Genomic DNA, 17,947 nt, shown 5'->3' with positions numbered 1-17,947 from the left:
GATGATTTTTTTTTTCTGGACGTAATTTATTTTATCAGTTCATATTAAAAGCAGAGTGAACTAGGTTTTATGAACATGAAATCATTCGGCTGTAATATAAGCATTATAAGTGGTTTTTTTTAATTTGGTTTTTTTTTGTTTAATTTCTTGTCACATTGAGGTTCCTCTTGTAACAAAATATATGGGCCGTTAAATGTTGAGAGACAGGATACAGATTCGTACCTGCAGGAAGAACAGTTTATTAAGCATTAAATGTGGTTTATGCCTTAGATTAATTGTGGAATCAAAGGCATCAGGAAGCTGATGGACGAAAACAGGTTTTTTTTTTTTTTTTTTTTAAGTAAATGCTTTATCTCTAGCAGATAACGCAGACATGTCAGGTTTTTTTCCTCTGCAGACTAGTTACCTTATATTTAAGTGCGCGGAAGACACATTTTAAATTGTACTATTTGTACTTTGTAGAGGAAAGTGACAATTCATTGTCGTCGTCATTTGAACTTTGTTGCACTGAAATATTCCAGGGCGGCTGTTTTATTTTTCTTTGCACGGTTTCTACATAAAGGCCAGACTAATTTTCAGAGCTGGCACGATCATTTTCAATATACTTTTCGACTTATTTATCTCCTGCATACATGCTAGACCCGATAGAATTAGCACCAAGAAATGCGTGGCCAGGAAACAAAGAATACTTATTGCTCCACCTACCCAAATGCAGAAACATAACCTAGAAGTCAATCTATATAGCAGGGTTCGACTATCTGGGCTTCAAATAGTGGAACACAATTCCCAAGGCCCAAGGAAGCATCGATAACAATCTACAATTCAGAAAAGAACTATCTTCATTTCAGAGGAAAACCACAAACACATCCACTCAAGAAATCTTACTAACCCACCATTGGTAACAAATGTTTCAATATGATTACAAATGGTTAATTAACAATATAATCCGTTTGACTGAAGAATGTAAGCCAAGTTGAACCGAAACTTGTTTTGGATAATTGTTGGATATAAGAATGAATGAATAAAATAGTATAATAATAGGGTTAACTATTAATTGGATGTTCCCGATGATAAACTATTTCATTATCCTTGGACGGCTTTTCTTTTCTTTTTTTTTCTTGGAAATACAGGTAAGTTTCATCACGGGTAGGTGAAGGTCATCCTAAGTTAGTTAAAGATGTTTTAAAAAGCCAGCCTGGGCCCTGGGAGTCTTCTCTGTCTCGTCCTGTAGCGTTGGCCTCTGGTCGGAGAAGCTCATTGGCTGCTTTTTCTTGTAGTGGGCGGAGACACCAGGCTCTCCGGTGACGCTCAGAGAGACAGAGCCTGGAAACTTTACAGCCTCGTCTCAGTTAGTCAGTCTTTGGCCAGACCCTAAAAAGCTCGCTTATTCCTTTGGGGGGCAAACTATTTCAACCCTGGAGTTCAGGAAAACAAGGATCTCCGAGCTGAAGAAGCCTGAAGACTCTCTATCGCAGCCAGGCAATCAGTACAAGGAAAAGAATGTGCAGAATCTTGTAAAGTCTCCTATACTGTGGCCAGCAAGCTCTAGACGGTCTGCTTCCATGCACAACTCGCACCGTTTGGCAAGCGATCCATTCAGAGAACGTTTGCTGGCGTTTGGGGGAAATTTGTTTTTTCTTCAGTATTAACCAACATATACTTTTTTTTTTTTTTTTTGCATTTAATACTGGATGATGCAGCATCCCTTGGAGCTAGGAGCGCACTATTTTCCGCCCGAAGTTTTTCCCGATCACAGGTCTCATCGTTACAGGAGTTTTATGATTGAGGAAATCCTGACCGATCATCCGGACTCTAAGGTCTCAGCACCCGCTGGAGATTTGCTCAAGTTTGGAGTCCAGGCACTTCTGTCAGCCAGACCTTACCACAACCACCTCGGTAGGTTCATACTGGCACTAACTGTAAAGTCCGAATACTTACCTGTATCAATGTTATGTCATGTTATGTTCAACCAAAGGCGGGTTACAAAGTAATTAAATACACAAAACAAGTACAATAACATTACTAATCTAAAAATACATCTATTGCATTGCTAGTTTCGCAATAGCAGCCAAAAACCATGTAGAAATACATTAGGAGACATGTTCGGACATTAAGCAGGGATAAATATTACTGGAAAGCTTCCCATTCTTCTAGTGAAATATATTTCTTTGTCTGTACAGAGGAGCTGAACTTTTCATGTGAGCTTTGACCTATGAGATGATATTGGCACTTTGAATACTCCCTATTTATTAATCAGTCCGATGTGGAAACCAGGGGCCCATTTCAGTAATGAAAGGTGAATTGGCACAACAAACCTTTACTGCTCTCCGTGGCAAATAATGCTACAATGCTACATTGCTCAAACAATCATCACACTCGGAATAACTAGTGTAAAATAGATTTTCGGTATCTTCCTAACTGGTAGGCCAAAGCCAGTAATATTAAAACACTACAATGCCGATTGCATTTGCAGGTCTGCAAAACTGAAATGAGAACCGAGGAGTTTCCTCTATAAAACTAGTCATATAACCATAATGGAGTTTAAGTCCCTGTTCAGTGTTTAATGTACTTACTATTTATTCGATGTGGTTTTGCATTTATTTTACAATAATTTCTAGCATTTGGGACTTTCAGACAGTATACTGTCCCTTGGAAGCAGTATTCTCAAGTCTATTTCCATATGTTTATACCAGGCCTAAAAGCTCCTGCAATTAAAAACAGTTTAATTTTTCTATATGATAAAGAATGAAGTCGTTAAGATCCAAGTCACTGTTTACTTTCCTGCGTGCTGCAAAATACCTTAAACCAGTAGGATCGGATTCAAAAATTTAATTAACCCCCCCCCCCCCCATAAATCATTACAAAATATAGTACTGATCATTTGGCCAATTAATATAAATTAGCCATAAACTGTTTTTACTTCTAAGCTTCAGATAGAAGCCCTTATCAGAAACCAAGGCTTAAACCTATGCATAGGGCCCATGTTCAGTTTATACAAACGTGACTGCTCTGTCTATTTATCGTCACAAACTGGGACACATGAAGACATTTAAACTGAAACACCAACAAACCTAGGGGGGAAAAAAAACACATTTAGCTGTTTCCTAGAAAATCGTCAATGATTTCTGAAGGATGACTTCAACTACAGCCTGCAAAGCTGCCTGATCAAAGTAAAGGAGAAACTGAAAACGCTAAACATAAAATGAGCAAAATATTAAGAAAAACGACATGAAATGACCATTTATGTATCAACTCATAAAGTCAAAAGTTAAAAAAAAAACCATTAACGGAAGCATTATGTTGAGTTGGCTTTTTAAAGTTTTATAACTAAGAAATTCATATTCAGCTAGTATTTTTCCCTAAATGGTATATGAGGTATAAGTACCTGTATATATGTAAACCGCTTTGAATGTAGTTGCAAAATACCACAGAAAGGTGGTATATCAAGTCCCATTTCCCTTTCTCTTTCCCTTCATAATCATAACGCAGACAAGATGCACTCACGATTTCTGGCTTTTATATAGCTCGATTTTAAATGACTACAAAGTATAAGCACTATGGTAGGTTTCAGATTCTTAGAAGAGAACTTTTATACTTTTAAATTGGATGCGTTGTTTAAAAATTCAAATAAAAGCCCATTGTAGGCTTATAATCATTTATATAACTGAAACAATCCAACTGAGTATAAGTCTTACATTTATAAAATTAGAATAAAGTGAAAGAAATCTATTTCAGGATTGTTGTATTTTTAAAACAATTTTCAAGTACACAGTGCTTGTTTGCTGGATACACCAAAGCAGAAATTTCTATTTTGCAAAAATTATTGAAATGTATTTCAAATTACTCAAGAACGGCAATCGACTAGGGGAAATATGTACCATACTTGTACACATTTGTTTCTTCAGTAGATGTCGCAATAGCTGCTGCTTATACTAAATATATATTTACAAAACTGAAAAACGCCACGAGTAGTGACATAAAACCAGACAAGTTTGAAAACAAGTGTTGTGCAGTCAAGCAACCAAGAGATATTAACAGGGGAAGCAGCAACAAACGCCCAGAGCTGTTAGTTTTCCCTATTATTGCCAGAAAAACAAACACATTTTACGAGGGTATTTAGCTCCTGGGGTTCCTGAAGCATCTGGGTAATTGAAAGCCAGCAGGAAGGAGCATGGCATTTTTAGTAGCAAACTGTAATAGCTACGTTTTCAGATATAACGTTGAGAGAGCCATTTTCTGCGATCACAAGAGAGAGAAAAAGAGAGAGAGAGAGAGAGAGAGAGAGTCCTTGGGAGGAAAAAAAGGGACTTGCATTCAATGTGCAGATTGTTTAAATAATGTAGGAATAGAATATTGGATATTAAGGACGGGCTGAGTCGATAATGTAGCCATTTGAGCATATAGGCACGATAAATAGAAACATTGCTGCTAATATGGAGGCTTGGGGCCTGGAAAAGGATGTTTTATCAGCTTTTATGGACCTGATCCCGCTGTGGAACATTGTGTAAGATGATATTTGCAGTACATTTAAGAATATGGACAGGGAGTTTGTTTATTTTGCCTTAATGCAGGTACACTAGTGCACTTCTCTGGGATCCTATTGGTGTGTCTTTTGTCTTTTGCAATTGTATGCGAGCACTTTTCCCCTGCTCATGGCATTTCACCCTCACCACAAAGGTTTTATTTCTGTCTGTCCGCAGCGGTGCTGAAGGCGGAGCAGGCTGCGGTCTTTAAATTCCCCCTGGCTCCCTTATCATGCTCGGGCCTGGCCTCCCCCCTGAGCTCGGCTCTGCTGACCGCAGGGTCTGGGATACAGGGCGGTCCAGGCTCCACTCACCTGCCGCTGGAACTGCACCTCCGGGGGAAGCTGGAATGCAGCGGGGCCGAGCAAAGCAGCAAAGCCAAGAAAGGGCGCAGGAGCCGCACGGTGTTCACTGAGCTTCAGCTCATGGGGCTGGAGAAGCGCTTCGAGAAGCAGAAATATCTCTCTACCCCGGACAGGTAAGAAGAAAGAGGGGCACAGCCAGCAGCTCCGAAGACGGATGTGATTCTGAGCAGAGGGAGGGGATTCCTGCCTCTCGCTGCCCACTTCTCAAACTCATACCCAGAGACAGATGGACACGATGAGCCCAAATAGCCCGAGCAGTCAATGCCCCCCAATTTATCCTGATTCAAGAATGAAAATATTTGCAAAATAAAACCATTTGGAGACACCAGCCAGAGAGAGAAACATGCAAACACATCCTCTTGTAAACATACAGACAGAAACATCCAAACACAAATACTTATATACATAAACAGGTACATCTATACAGAAATATCAAAACACACAAATGCTTACATCTAAACACTCACAGAATCATATACATAAAGGAAACACAAAAGTACACACACTAAGTGATGCTGTGTGGTATGAATGCTTAATGGTGGGACAGTTTTTACAGAGTTGCTGCATTTCCACCCATTATATTGGTCTAATGTAGCTGGTGAATTATAGGCAGTTGTCTTAGTTCCTCTATACACTTACACCCCTGAGGCAGCCTGAGGGAGAAACCTGATCACCCTGGGTTTTAATAAAGGACTTTTATTATAAGACCTTTTAATTTAGGTGGTAATACTTCTATTTATCTATATCTATGCACGCACACACACACACACACTAGCACCTCTGGTTAGAATAGCAGATTTTGCAATGGTTAGTTATTAGTAAGGTGGAGGAAGGGAGCAGAAGGTTAGCATTCTTTATACAGGTTAGAAAAATGGGTCTTCCTAAATGCTAGTGCCTGTTGTCCGTTACTTCTGTTACCACTATTTAAGACAACATTTTTTTTTTCTTTTGGTAAGGAAAAGTGTAACTGACCTATCTAATCTTTTTATTTATTTATTTTTTCAATACAATGACAAATGTTTATTGGTTGGCTCCAAATGAGTAGCCCAGAGGTTTAAGCACTGGGTTTAACATCCAGAGGCGCCTGGTTCAAACCCCACCTTTTAGCTTGGGCAAATTATGTAACCCTCAGGTACAAAATAAGAGTGTGAGTCCTCCAGAGACAGGAAAATATCTAGGCCCCTGTTTACAAAGCCAGGCTGGCAGTGCTGTCCTGCAGACAAAGTCCATTCACTTCCAATGAGCTGTGTCAGGAGTGGCTTTGTAAACGGAGGGGGAGGGGGCTAGTGCACTACCATTACTGTAAAAAGGCATAAGCAACCCCCCCCCCCCTCAATAAATAAATAAATATTCATAATTAAATTTTTAGCAGAAAATAGAACACTCAGTTTGTAATATTTTAGGGAACACAGCATAGCACAGTATTGAAGAAAGGATGGCTAAAAGTTTTCTGGCTGTGTGTTTGTTTCTTTAGTCTGTTTGCTTCTGATATTTATATTGGTGGCAACTGCAGTATGTGCAGTCTGGTGTGCTAAAAACAGAAATACTTCAACTGCTTCACATTCATCTTTCTTTCTTTCTTTCTTTCTTTCTTTCTTTCTTTCTTTCTTTCTTTCTTTCTTTCTTTCATTCTTTCTTTCTTTCAAGATCAAGTAGATTTCCGTTCATTGAAACCCAAAGTGCAACTAAGATCTCTGCAAGGCATGTATTGTTATCATCATTTTCAGCATCATCTGAATGACACATCTACTCAGTACTTTATAGAGACACATTGTCTAATATAATTTAATTATCACTTATATTCCTGCTCTCCTGGCCAAGACCTTTTGAAGGTGGATTGAGACATTAAGGGGCTGTCTCACTAAAGGGTTGGTGCGTGCTACAGAAATTCATTTCCATATTGTTACCGCTGGGTTAGTGCAGGAGCCCTTGCTGCCACCTCAGTGGGCGGTAAGGGCTCCCCTGAAATGGCTGCATGGCAAATGTGAACTTAAAACATGGCCATTTCTTTTTTTGGCCCTTTTACCCTCTGCGGTAAAAGGGGCTTTGGTGCATAGCAAAAACCTGCACCTCCGCAAGCGCAGGGCCCCTTTTATTGCATTCCTAAAAGGATTCCTAAATAAAATAGTATTTTAAAACAAAGGTAAAACCCCACTACCACCCCTCTCTGATATTCATCACATCAATCCCAAAGCAACATTAGCAAATGGTTACGATATACATTATTGTTATTATTATTATTAGCATTTGTATAGCGCTACCAGACGCACGCAGCGCTGAACACCTGACACAGAGAGACAGTCCCTGCTCAATAGAGCTTACAATCTAAAAATATAGACAGACAAGACAATTAAGGGTGAGGGAAGTACTGGGTGAGAAAGAACAGGGAGAGGGCAATTGAGTAGTGGCTAGGAGCCAAAAGCAGTGGTGAAAAGGTGGGTTTTCAGCATAGATTTGAAAACAGTTAGAGATGGAGCTAGACGTACATAAAACAATAACCATGACCACATTTCAAATTTTGTTCACATATACCCTTTCCTGTGTTTTCTCGCATACACAATTTCATAAGTAGCTAAAACATACAAAACCCCCCAACAATTTCCAGACATTCATCATATGTACACCCTTACACCATAAAATGGAATTACAGAGTGTAATAATCCGTAGCCTCCTCCCTAATAATAATCACTCTTGCATCATGTTTCAGTAGAGAGTAAAATACAGTTCTCTCAAAGTTATTAAAATAAATTGATAACTGAACAGAAGCCAAACCATTGTATTTAATGTCATCCCATTCAAGGTTTTAATAAGCTAACAGCTAGAGGTAGTAAGGTGCAGTTCTGCATTAGCACACACTGTGTTATTGGGAACCAGGTTCCATTGGCTAAAACCGGATCTGTGATAAAAGAACACACATTAAAAGATTAACATGCCCTAACATGGCAGCACATGTTAGTAACTCTAGCTGTAAGCAAGCAGTGAACATTCCCTACTCCTTGAAGGTCACAATCCAATCAACATGGACAGAAGACACAGCAAAAACACAAAGAGGCATGATAAGTTTTCATAGAAACTCATAAAACAGCAGCAAAGTGAAAGTCCGTACATGAAAATAAGTAATCTGAAAAAAATATATTCATCAGGTATGCAATAAGTACTTATTTTCTTTCCCACAGGATAGACCTTGCAGAGTCACTAGGCCTTAGTCAACTTCAGGTGAAAACGTGGTATCAAAACAGGAGAATGAAATGGAAGAAAATTGTAAGTATATAATTTGTACCTATTTTTATTATCATAACACTTTATTGATATAATATTGTAAGAAACTAGAAATTTACACCCAAAAGGGTCTAATTTGTACAAAAACAGGGTAAACGCCAGACAAAAACTCTAATATTTAGCCATGTTTGGTTTATCCAGGGGTTGCTCATACAAGTATTAATGGACTGAGAATGACTATGTCTAGCTCTAGCTAACCTGCTTCACTCAGAGACAACTAATAATTTCTAAGTGATGTGCATGTATGTTTCCTTTTTCCTGTAGAAAAGTATATGATATTTTTCAAGGGACTAATAGGGGACCCCCCATACACACTATAAAACAAATGTAGATAATGCATTTTGAACCAATATGTCCCTTAGGTGAGTCCTACAAATTGTTATATTCTTGAGCTTCATCCATTTTTCAGATTTTGACGTGCTTTACAGTTATGCTGCTAATATGGTTTGAATTTTCAGGTATTACAAGGCGGTGGTCTTGAGTCCCCTACAAAACCCAAAGGTCGGCCAAAGAAGAACTCCATCCCCAGCAGTGAACAGCTCACAGAACAGGAGAAAGCCAAGGAAGCAGAGAAACAAACAGAAAGCCTTAGCTCAGTTTCTGAAGTCAATCAAGAAGAGTAAAACAAAACCAATCAACCAACCAACCAAAAAACAAACAAAAAAAAAAAACCTGCTTATCTAAAGGTGTCAATCAGCACAAAGTAGTGCCTATCAGATGCCTTGGCAAATTTGATCTGTTCATGTTAAAGACTGGATTCATGTGAGGAAAATGTATACCCTGGCCTGAAGTTTGGACAAATGCAGATCTTTTATGAATGATCCCTGCTAGACCTTACCTGCTCGTTTTATTATAGTAATAATAAAAGAAACATTCTAGTTTCCACAGTGTGGATTGTTCAAATTAAGGAACATTATCCTCCAAATGTTTGCAGTATTCATTTCTGCAGAAGATGCAAGGCCACCAGGATGAAAATGGTTAGTGGATAATTTTTCCAATTTGACTTTTATTATATTTCATGTTTGGTCGAGTTATCCTCATCCCATGTATATAAGCCAGCACAGATTTCTTTTTTCCAGACCGACATTTTTTTTTATGGTGAAATTTGTATTTTGTCTGAAATGTATGGCAACAGGAAAAACCGGAATCAGATTTCCATTGCTATTTTGCACCACTTTGTTGTATACAGTTCTGTGGTGCCTAATTTTCTTAGAAAATTACAGTTCTGAATCAGTTTTACTAGGTGCAAAGTTACTTACTTTATTTGAAATAAAATATTTTATAAAATATTTGTATTGAGTTTGAAACTGGGAGTGATTTCAACTTTCTTAATGGTATTATGCTAATGAAAGGCTCATTGAACGTTATCTGGACCTTAAATTAATATGCTTTTCCCCTAAAATTGAATAATTAAATACATTTTCATCTGCTTTATATTTTGATGTGTTACAGTTTATTACATTTCTGAGATTTCTATTTACCACTTTATTTCTCCTTTAACGTATTTTCAGAATATTAAAATTCAATCAATATATATTGGTAGTTTTTTTTTAGCACTGCAATTATTATTAGAAAGAATGGTGTAGACCATTTTAAGTTAGGTTATGTAATTGGAAAGACTATCAAATCGTGGCAATAAGTAAACATATTCAAATTACCATCGGGGCAGTATAGCTGAATTAGATCTTTACAATGGCAAGAAGTTTTGCACCGTTTTCTTAAAGAGTGTTTGATATAAATTATCACTTTGAATAAGAACGCTAGGTTATCTAAATATACAAAGAATGCTGTTGCCTTAGGACCGATATTTAAATAGTTCGAATTAGGCAAAATAAATACATCTAGGCAGTTCATCCTAGAACGAAATAGTCCTCAGCCCAATAAACTAAACACACATGACCCTCTTCAATAAAAAGAAAAGAGAAAGAGAAAACAAAGAAAAGTATCTACTCGAAAAGTATTGGTGATCTTTGATCTCTGATGCACTGTATGGCTTGATTAGTGATTAGACGATTGGGTTGCTTAAGCATTCAAGTACTAATTGCTGTCACATATTATCACAAACTTTAAGTATTATGTATAACTCTTGACATTAATTTAAATATTAACACACTTCTATGCGTTGCTATTCTCCATTTTAGTTCAGGATATAAAGAAATGTATTTAATGATACTGTACTCATACTTGATTTCATACATAGGTGGAAGCAACCTGGTTTTTAAAATGTTGTAAATAAGATTATACGTTTTCCTACATACACAATTCGAGTTCGGGTATGTTGTGGTTAGCCGACACTGAATAGTGATTGATGACGTTTTCCATGTATTAGACAGATAAAAAAATGTAAAACGCTTGAAAAGAACTTACTTTATGCTCAAGAAATATTTCACAAAGTCAAGTTCAGCTGCAGTCTAGTTCACTTGCGCCCTGCGTGTTCATAAACTATTAAATCAATTACATTAAGGTATTTAAAGGGCAAGTATATCCAGATAAGCGTGAAAACTGGGGTAAGTAATTGCTCGGGTTTGAAAAGGTTATCAATAGAAATCAAACAAAATAAAACATGGAAAAGAAAATAAGATGATACCTTTTTTATTGGACATAACTTAATACATTTCTTGATTAGGTTTCGAAGGTTGCCCTTCTTCCTCAGATCGGGTTTGAAAAGAAAGCTCAAACAAACCAATCTCTAGCCCCATCCCTAAACTCTCTAGCTGCTGACGCTGTATTGAGCAAAATATTGACGGGTCACGGGGTCATGGCCCTTATGGCCCATCCCGCTGCCTATGTCAAAAGATACACATTTCCGAGTTCCACACTTGTGAATCTATTAGTAAATAATGTTTTTTTTTCTTGTCCCTAAATATTACTTTAAGGTTCTCCTGCACTACTTTTCAAAACAAGTGGCTAACTATACGTATAAAAATAATATATGCAAGTACCTGCAGAAACGATGAAAAATCAACACACGGTAAGATGGCACCTTATTTATGGTGCTTCCTACTGTAGATATATGTAATTTAGGTGAAAGTGAAGGAGAAAGATGGTAACCAGTAATTCTTTGCTTTGCTGAATATTTTCAGAAAGATTTTTGTAATCTTCCAGTAGAAGTGGTCTGTCCTTTAGTTTTCAGGCTCTTCAAACTATCCATCACAGACCAGCAAAGCTATCTTATCTCCTAGCATACAAAAGGACTGTAGAACTATGAAATATAACACTGTATACACTCAAAACATATAAAGCTATATAACAGTATATCTAACTAATAAAACTGTATTCACCCAAAGTCTGATCTTTAATGCTGTAACAGTTGCTCCACTAAAGATGTAAACCGCACGGAGCCCTAAACTGTGGATATCAGACCTAAACTGAATTTTGAATTTCAAGTACTTGTATTCAACATGACAGATATTCCCTCTAACGGCCTCTTTCCCAGGGATTATTTCCAATTGTGTCGAAAAGTGGGAGATGCATTTCGCATTAAAAAAAAGAAAGCCTTGAGTATCTGAACCTAGCCTACCAATGATTTTCTTTCCCTGATTTTTTTAAAGTGACATTTTCTTTCAGCCTAGTTAAGTGCCTTCTATTATATAGACATGGCCTAGAGTCAGAAGTGCTGATACAGTGTGGATGTCAAATATAAGCATATTTTCTACAGACAGCTTCAGAAACTTCGTTGTACATAGCCGACAAGCAATCTGCTCTCTTTTGACTGCACACTCTGCTTACTTTTTACTATTTAGATATCAAATTATATAGTATAATGGAAACATGTAATTATCATCATTCTATACTTAAGAAAGCAGGAAACAAAATGAGGCTCTGGGCTGGTATAGGCAAAGATTCCTTCCAGCTACAAGAGAGATAACTGGCCTGAGTCCCATTCAATCTACAGAAGAAGTGGGCGGGACCTTTAGAGAAGTCAGAAGTACAAGAACTTCAAGGTTTTATTATTTTCAATCCCGTGTGGGTTTGTTTCTCATATATAGTTTTGAAATTCACATTTTTTAGAAGCATGCCTTGCCAGAGTGAAAAATCCTTTCAATATCTGATGACATGTAATTTGTTCGGTATAATGTCGAGTTATTGACAGGAAAAAAAATAAACAGACGTTTCGGTGCAGTGTCTGATTATAGTTTTCAAGGTTGTGGTACTGGGTACTCTAGGAACATTGCCTGTTATAATGATTCACCCCGCTCAAAACAAAAACAAGACAATTCTATTCATGCAAAATTCAAAAGGACAAAAACAAATCAAACAAAAAAGTCAAAACAAGAACCACAGCTGTAAGGTACATCTAAACTAAGACATCTACAGACTTCCTGCTTCAGAAAACCGACATTTTCAAAAGATTTTTTTTTTAATTTCCATTTTCCATGGGATCTAAAACGTCTGAAAATAGAGTACATTAAAAATGCCACCTGTTTCTCACCTTGTCGGTTCATATATGTCTCAGGAAAAGTTTTGATTGTGTTTCTAGATCCAAATGCAAATCAGGGCGTTGTAATGAAATATCTAGACATTTTTATTAAAAATAGTTACTTTCTACCTGGGAACTGTTTTCTTCTTAATGCCTCTGGCAAATGTCATGTTTTTTCAGCAAACAGAATCTTTGGATTAATCTAATCCTTAAAAGGAAGATACTGTCTGAGACCAGATATACTGAGGCATTTCTCTTTGCCTGGGTTTATGAAGAAACACTTATTGCTTCTGGTTTTTAGGGCCAGGTATACTAATTCTACCTGAAAAATAGAGTATATTATTTGTATGTATATAATAAAAAATAATAAATAAATAGATAGTTTGTAAGAAAACTAAACAGCTTAGATGTAGGAGAATGCCATTTCTCTTGACATATAAATACTTTACTTTTTCATGTGGGAAACATTATTGTTTCTGAAACCTAAGTTTTGCAGTCACTGCAAAAGTCTGATGTTTTATTCTGTTTGCACGTCCAGTTGCTGGGCTCATTTTCCATGTGAATTGCACCGACATTGAAGCAATAGTGGAAAAAAGTGATCATAATTACAAGCCACCTTTACACAGTTCATGACAGAAGTATGCTCTAATTTATAGCAGTCACCACACTGTGACCTAGTTAAGGGTCTTACTGATGCGCCTCAATTTGGATATGGAGCGACGCAAAACAACCAAATAAATGAATGGTAAACCAATCACAGGGGTGGGTATGCTTGTGCAATGAAATTAACTGGGAAAGCACACTGCAAGGCCACCTTAGATGACAAATCTAACAGAATAACCTGGATAGGTCTGGTGTAATCTGTGTTGTTAACTTGTTATAATGTGCATGAAGATGTTAAGTTTACTATTTCTCAGGTACAGAAGAGAGGTAGTAGTCAATGTTTGTGCTGCAATTATATTAGGACATTTTTTATAGACTTTTTGGTCCTGTTTGCAAGTACTTAGCAATGAGTTGACCACCTCGCACTGTTAGTTCTAGGAGTAAATGTCTGATACACCATAGTAAGCAAGCTGAAAAAGCACAGTTAGGGGTCTTTTTATTAAGCTGTGGTAAAGGGGGGTCTGCGTTAGCATCAGCGCATGTTTTTGATGTGCGATGAGCCCCTTTTACCGCAATGGATAAAAAGTTGTCTTTTTTTTTGGTCAAAAAGAAATGGCCGTGCAGTAAGTGAACCACTTGTGTCGTGGCCATTTTTTGGGGGTGGGGGAGGGGAACACTTACAATCACCCATTGGTAGTAAGAGCTTCCGCGCTAATCTGGCAGTAATTGTGCAGCACCACACGCAGCACTGGCACTACAAAAATAGAACATATTTTTGTAGTGCTGAACATGGTGTGTGCAGGGGGTGGGAACTACCACTGGGCTCCTGCAGTAGCCCAGCAGTAGTTCCGGAATAGCCAGCAGTAAGCCTGCATTGGACTTACTGACGCTTAGTATATCAAGAAAGATAAAGTAGAATTGGAAAAGGTGCAGCGAAGGGTGACTAAGATGATAGCGGGGATGGGACGACTTCCCTATGAAGAAAGATTAAGGAGGCTAGGGCTTTTCAGCTTGGAGAAGAGACGGCTGAGGGGAGACATGATAGAGGTATATAAAATAATGAGTGGAGTGGAACAGGTGGATGTGAAGCGTCTGTTCACGCTTTCCAAAAATACTAGGACTAGGGGGCATGCGATGAAACTACAGTGTAGTAAATTTAAAACAAATCGGAGAAACGTTTTCTTCACCCAACGCATAATTAAACTCTGGAATTCGTTGCTGGAGAACGTGGTGAAGGCGGTTAGCTTAGCAGAGTTTAAAAAGGGGTTAGATGGTTTCCTAAAGGACAAGTCCATAAACCACTACTAAATGGACTTGGGAGAAATCCACAATTCCAGGAATAACATGTATAGAATGTTTGTACGTTTGGGAAGCTCGCCAGGTGCCCTTGGCCTGAATTGGCCGCTGTCGTGGACAGGATGCTGGGCTCGATGGACCCTTGGTCTTTTCCCAGTGTGGCATTACTTATGTACTTATGTAGTAAAAGGGTCCCTCAGGCAATAATTGTGCCTGCCTAACCTTAATTAGCAGCTCTTTTACTAAGCTGTGTTAGGCGCTAATGGACGCCTAACACAGCAAAAATAGCCTAATACTGGACACGCTAAAACCATGTTCCATGTTAGTTTTGACATCTGCACACATTATCCATGCAGTACTTTTTTTTTGGAAGAGGCATTTCAGGGGCAGAGAATGAGCATGGATGCAGTGGCGATCGTAGGTCGGCTACCACCCAGGGCGGATCGCCACTGCGCACCCCCGGGTGCAGCACAACACCCCCCCGGCGCAATGACACCCCCCTCCCTCCCTGGTGCATCAAGCCCCCTCCCCCGGCGCAATGACACCACCCTCCCTGGTGCATCAAGCCCTCCCCCCCGGGTGCATTCTTGGCTGCTGGAGGGTGCAGAGAGCAGCTGCAAGCCTGTCAGCTCCACTGGCTCCCTGCTCCCTCTGCCCCGGAACAGGAAGTAACCTGAGGGAAGTAACAGAGGGAGCAGGGAACCAGTGGAGCCGACAGGCGCGTGGGTGCTCTCTGCACCATCCAGCAGCGTGCACTCGGGGCGGACCACCCCCACCGCCCCGCCCTTGCTACGCCACTGCATGGATGCATTAATCAGCTAGCCTGCAAGACATTCTTACCAGCTAACTGCTTAGCATGTCCATAATGCGGGAGCCCTTAGCGCCTCCTAAATAGGAGGTGGTAAGTGCCCTGACCATAATTTTTTTCAATGGCCATATGCTAATGCTAACATTAGTGCATGTGAACCAAAGAGAGGAAATCCAAAGTACAAACTGCAAAGAGGCATAGAAAAAGCAGCTCATTGTGCTTTTTGTATGTAACGTTAGTGCATGGCCATATAATCAAGAAATGGGAAAAAAGTCCTTTTTGACAGCCATACTAAAAATGGGTTTAGCACATGGTAATGTCCTGTTTAAATATGTGCTAAGTCCATTTCTTAGTATAGTTTTGTAAAAGGGCCCCTTACATACTAATCAATCAATTAATGTACCATTATTATTGGAAAATATCCATTCATAATGGTTTGTAATATACATCCTATATAATAAAACGCACCTCCAACATTCTGAAGCTGACTGCATGGCTGAGGCATTCCTGCTCTCTGTATCCATCTCCTGAATTGACATCACGTACTTCCGGGTTTGTCACAAGCAGAAGTGACCAACCACACAAGGTTTCTCGGCTTCAGAATGTTGGAGGTGCATTCTATTAAATAGGATTGGTCAATTCCTAGAAGCACAGCCAGAGCTCAGCGTCCTGCACAGTACCACTCAGACATCAGAGAGAGAGAGAGAGGGGGGGGGGCTGACACCAGAGAGAGGGAGGGAGGGGGCCCTGACAGCAGAGAGGGGGGGGAGGGAGGGGGGCATCTCTGTCACACACACACTCTTTCTCTCTCACAGTCAATGTCTTTCTCTCTCATTCTCACACACTGTCTCTCACACACTCTATGCCTCACACTGTATCACATTCACTCTCTATGTGTCACACAGTCACTCACATACTCTCTTGGTCTCATACACTCAGTCTCACAGAGAGTCTGTGTCTCACACACAATCTCTCTCGCACACACTGTATCTGTGTGAAACACACACTCTCTCTCTCACACTGTGTCTCACATACGCACTTGCACACACTCTCATTCTCACACACACACACTCTCTCTCACACACACACACACACACACACACTCACACATTCACTCTCTCTCTCACACACAGTCACTCTCACATACACTCTCTCAAACATACACACTCCGAGGAAAACCTTGCTAGCTCCCATTTCATTTGTGTCAGAAACGGGCCTTTTTTTACTAGTAAAACAATAAAGCAGTTATGGAATGCATTACCTACAGACCTGAAAACAATCGACAAAACAACTATCTTCCGCAAATCACTGAAGACATATTTCTTCAACAAAACCTACAATGAGATCCGATAACCTCATTAATCTACCTCACCAACCCACTCAGTTATGAAAGCCCACCTCTATAACTACCCTAATCACTCCCTTCCTTCTTCTCTCTTCCCTTACTTAATCTCTGCACAATACTAATTGTATCTGATATCATGGAATAACAATGTTAACAAAACTCACGTAAGCCACATTGAGCCTGCAAATAGGTGGGAAAATGTGGGATACAAATACAATAAATAATAAATAATAAAAATAATAATAAAGCAAGAATCAAAGAACACAGAAAGCAAATAAGAAACACAGAATATACATCAATTGAAACTCCTAAAGCCTTGAATAAACAATATGGTTTTCATCTCTTTCCTAAAAAATAAAAATGACTGTTGAGTTTTCAGTTCTTGGGGGAAGAGGATTCCAGCTTTCTGGACTTGTCATCCTAAAAGCCCATTTCCTCTGTTGCACAAGCCTCATATCCTCCCAGCTGGGCACCTCAGAGAGATGCTTGACTTCTGAAGGTGATCAAATTTGCAGATGACGCAAAACTATCCAAAGTTGTGAAATCTCACGTGGATTGCATGAAATTGCAGGAGGACCTTGGGAGCCTGGAAGACCGGGTATCCAAATGGCAGGTGAAATTTAATGTGAACAAGTGTAAAGTCATGCACATTGGGAAGAATAACCCAATTTATAGCCACATGATATTAGGTTCCACATTAGGAGTCCCCACCGACGAAAAGGATTTAGGTGTCATTATGGACGATATGTGAAAATCTGATGCTCAGTGTGTGGCAGTGGCCAAAAGAGCCAACAAAATGTTAGGATTTATTAGGAAAGTAATAGAGAATAAATGGTGAGAGCACATCTTGAGTATTGTTGACAGCTCTGGTTACCGCATCTCATAAAAGGAAAGGTACAGAGAAGGGTGAGCAAAATGATTAAGGAGGTGGAAGGACTTTCATATGAGTAAAGGCTAAAGATGATAGGGTTCTTCCATTTGGAGAACAGAGGGCTGAGGGGAAATGATAGAGGTCTATAAAATCTGAATGGAGTGGAATGGGTAAATTTGAATTGATTGTTTACTCTTTCAAAAAGTCCAAAGACTAGGGGACACTCCATGAAGTTACATAGTAGCACATTTAAAACAAATAAGAGAAAATATTTTATCACTCAACATACAGTTAAGCTCTGGAACTCATTGCTGGAGCAAATGGTAAAAGAAGTTAATGTGGCTGTGTTTTAAAAAAAGATGTGCATAAATTCCTGAAGAAAAAGCCCATAAATTGTTATTAAGGTAGATCTGGGGAATGCCACTGCTTTTCCTTGG

General features: G+C 39.0%; 1 protein-coding gene across 1 annotated transcript; it reads left to right on the top strand.

Annotated features, from left to right (window-relative positions):
• The first annotated feature begins 1,370 nt into the window (after window positions 1-1,370).
• Window positions 1,371-8,834, top strand: BARX1 (BARX homeobox 1). The gene is made up of 4 exons (XM_030206910.1): window positions 1,371-1,896; window positions 4,701-5,001; window positions 8,065-8,149; window positions 8,626-8,834. The coding sequence occupies exons 1-4, from the start codon at window positions 1,692-1,694 to the stop codon at window positions 8,788-8,790; spliced, it is 756 nt and encodes a 251-aa protein (XP_030062770.1). The 5' UTR covers window positions 1,371-1,691; the 3' UTR covers window positions 8,791-8,834.
• Window positions 8,835-17,947: the final 9,113 nt, after the last annotated feature.

This window comes from Microcaecilia unicolor, chromosome 6 (genome assembly GCF_901765095.1).
Source record: "Microcaecilia unicolor chromosome 6, aMicUni1.1, whole genome shotgun sequence".
Classification (NCBI taxonomy): domain Eukaryota; kingdom Metazoa; phylum Chordata; class Amphibia; order Gymnophiona; family Siphonopidae; genus Microcaecilia; species Microcaecilia unicolor.
Note: the sequence above shows the minus strand (reverse complement) of the source record. Positions and strands in the feature narration are given on the sequence as shown.

Excerpts from the sequence above, each read along its gene's own strand:
- BARX1 (XM_030206910.1), top strand. The coding sequence starts at position 1,692 with ATGATGCAGCATCCCTTGGAGCTAGGAGCGCACTATTTTCCGCCCGAA. Across the intron at positions 1,897-4,700 it reads ACCTTACCACAACCACCTCG|CGGTGCTGAAGGCGGAGCAG; the intron begins GTAGGTTCATAC and ends GTCTGTCCGCAG. Across the intron at positions 5,002-8,064 it reads TATCTCTCTACCCCGGACAG|GATAGACCTTGCAGAGTCAC; the intron begins GTAAGAAGAAAG and ends TCTTTCCCACAG.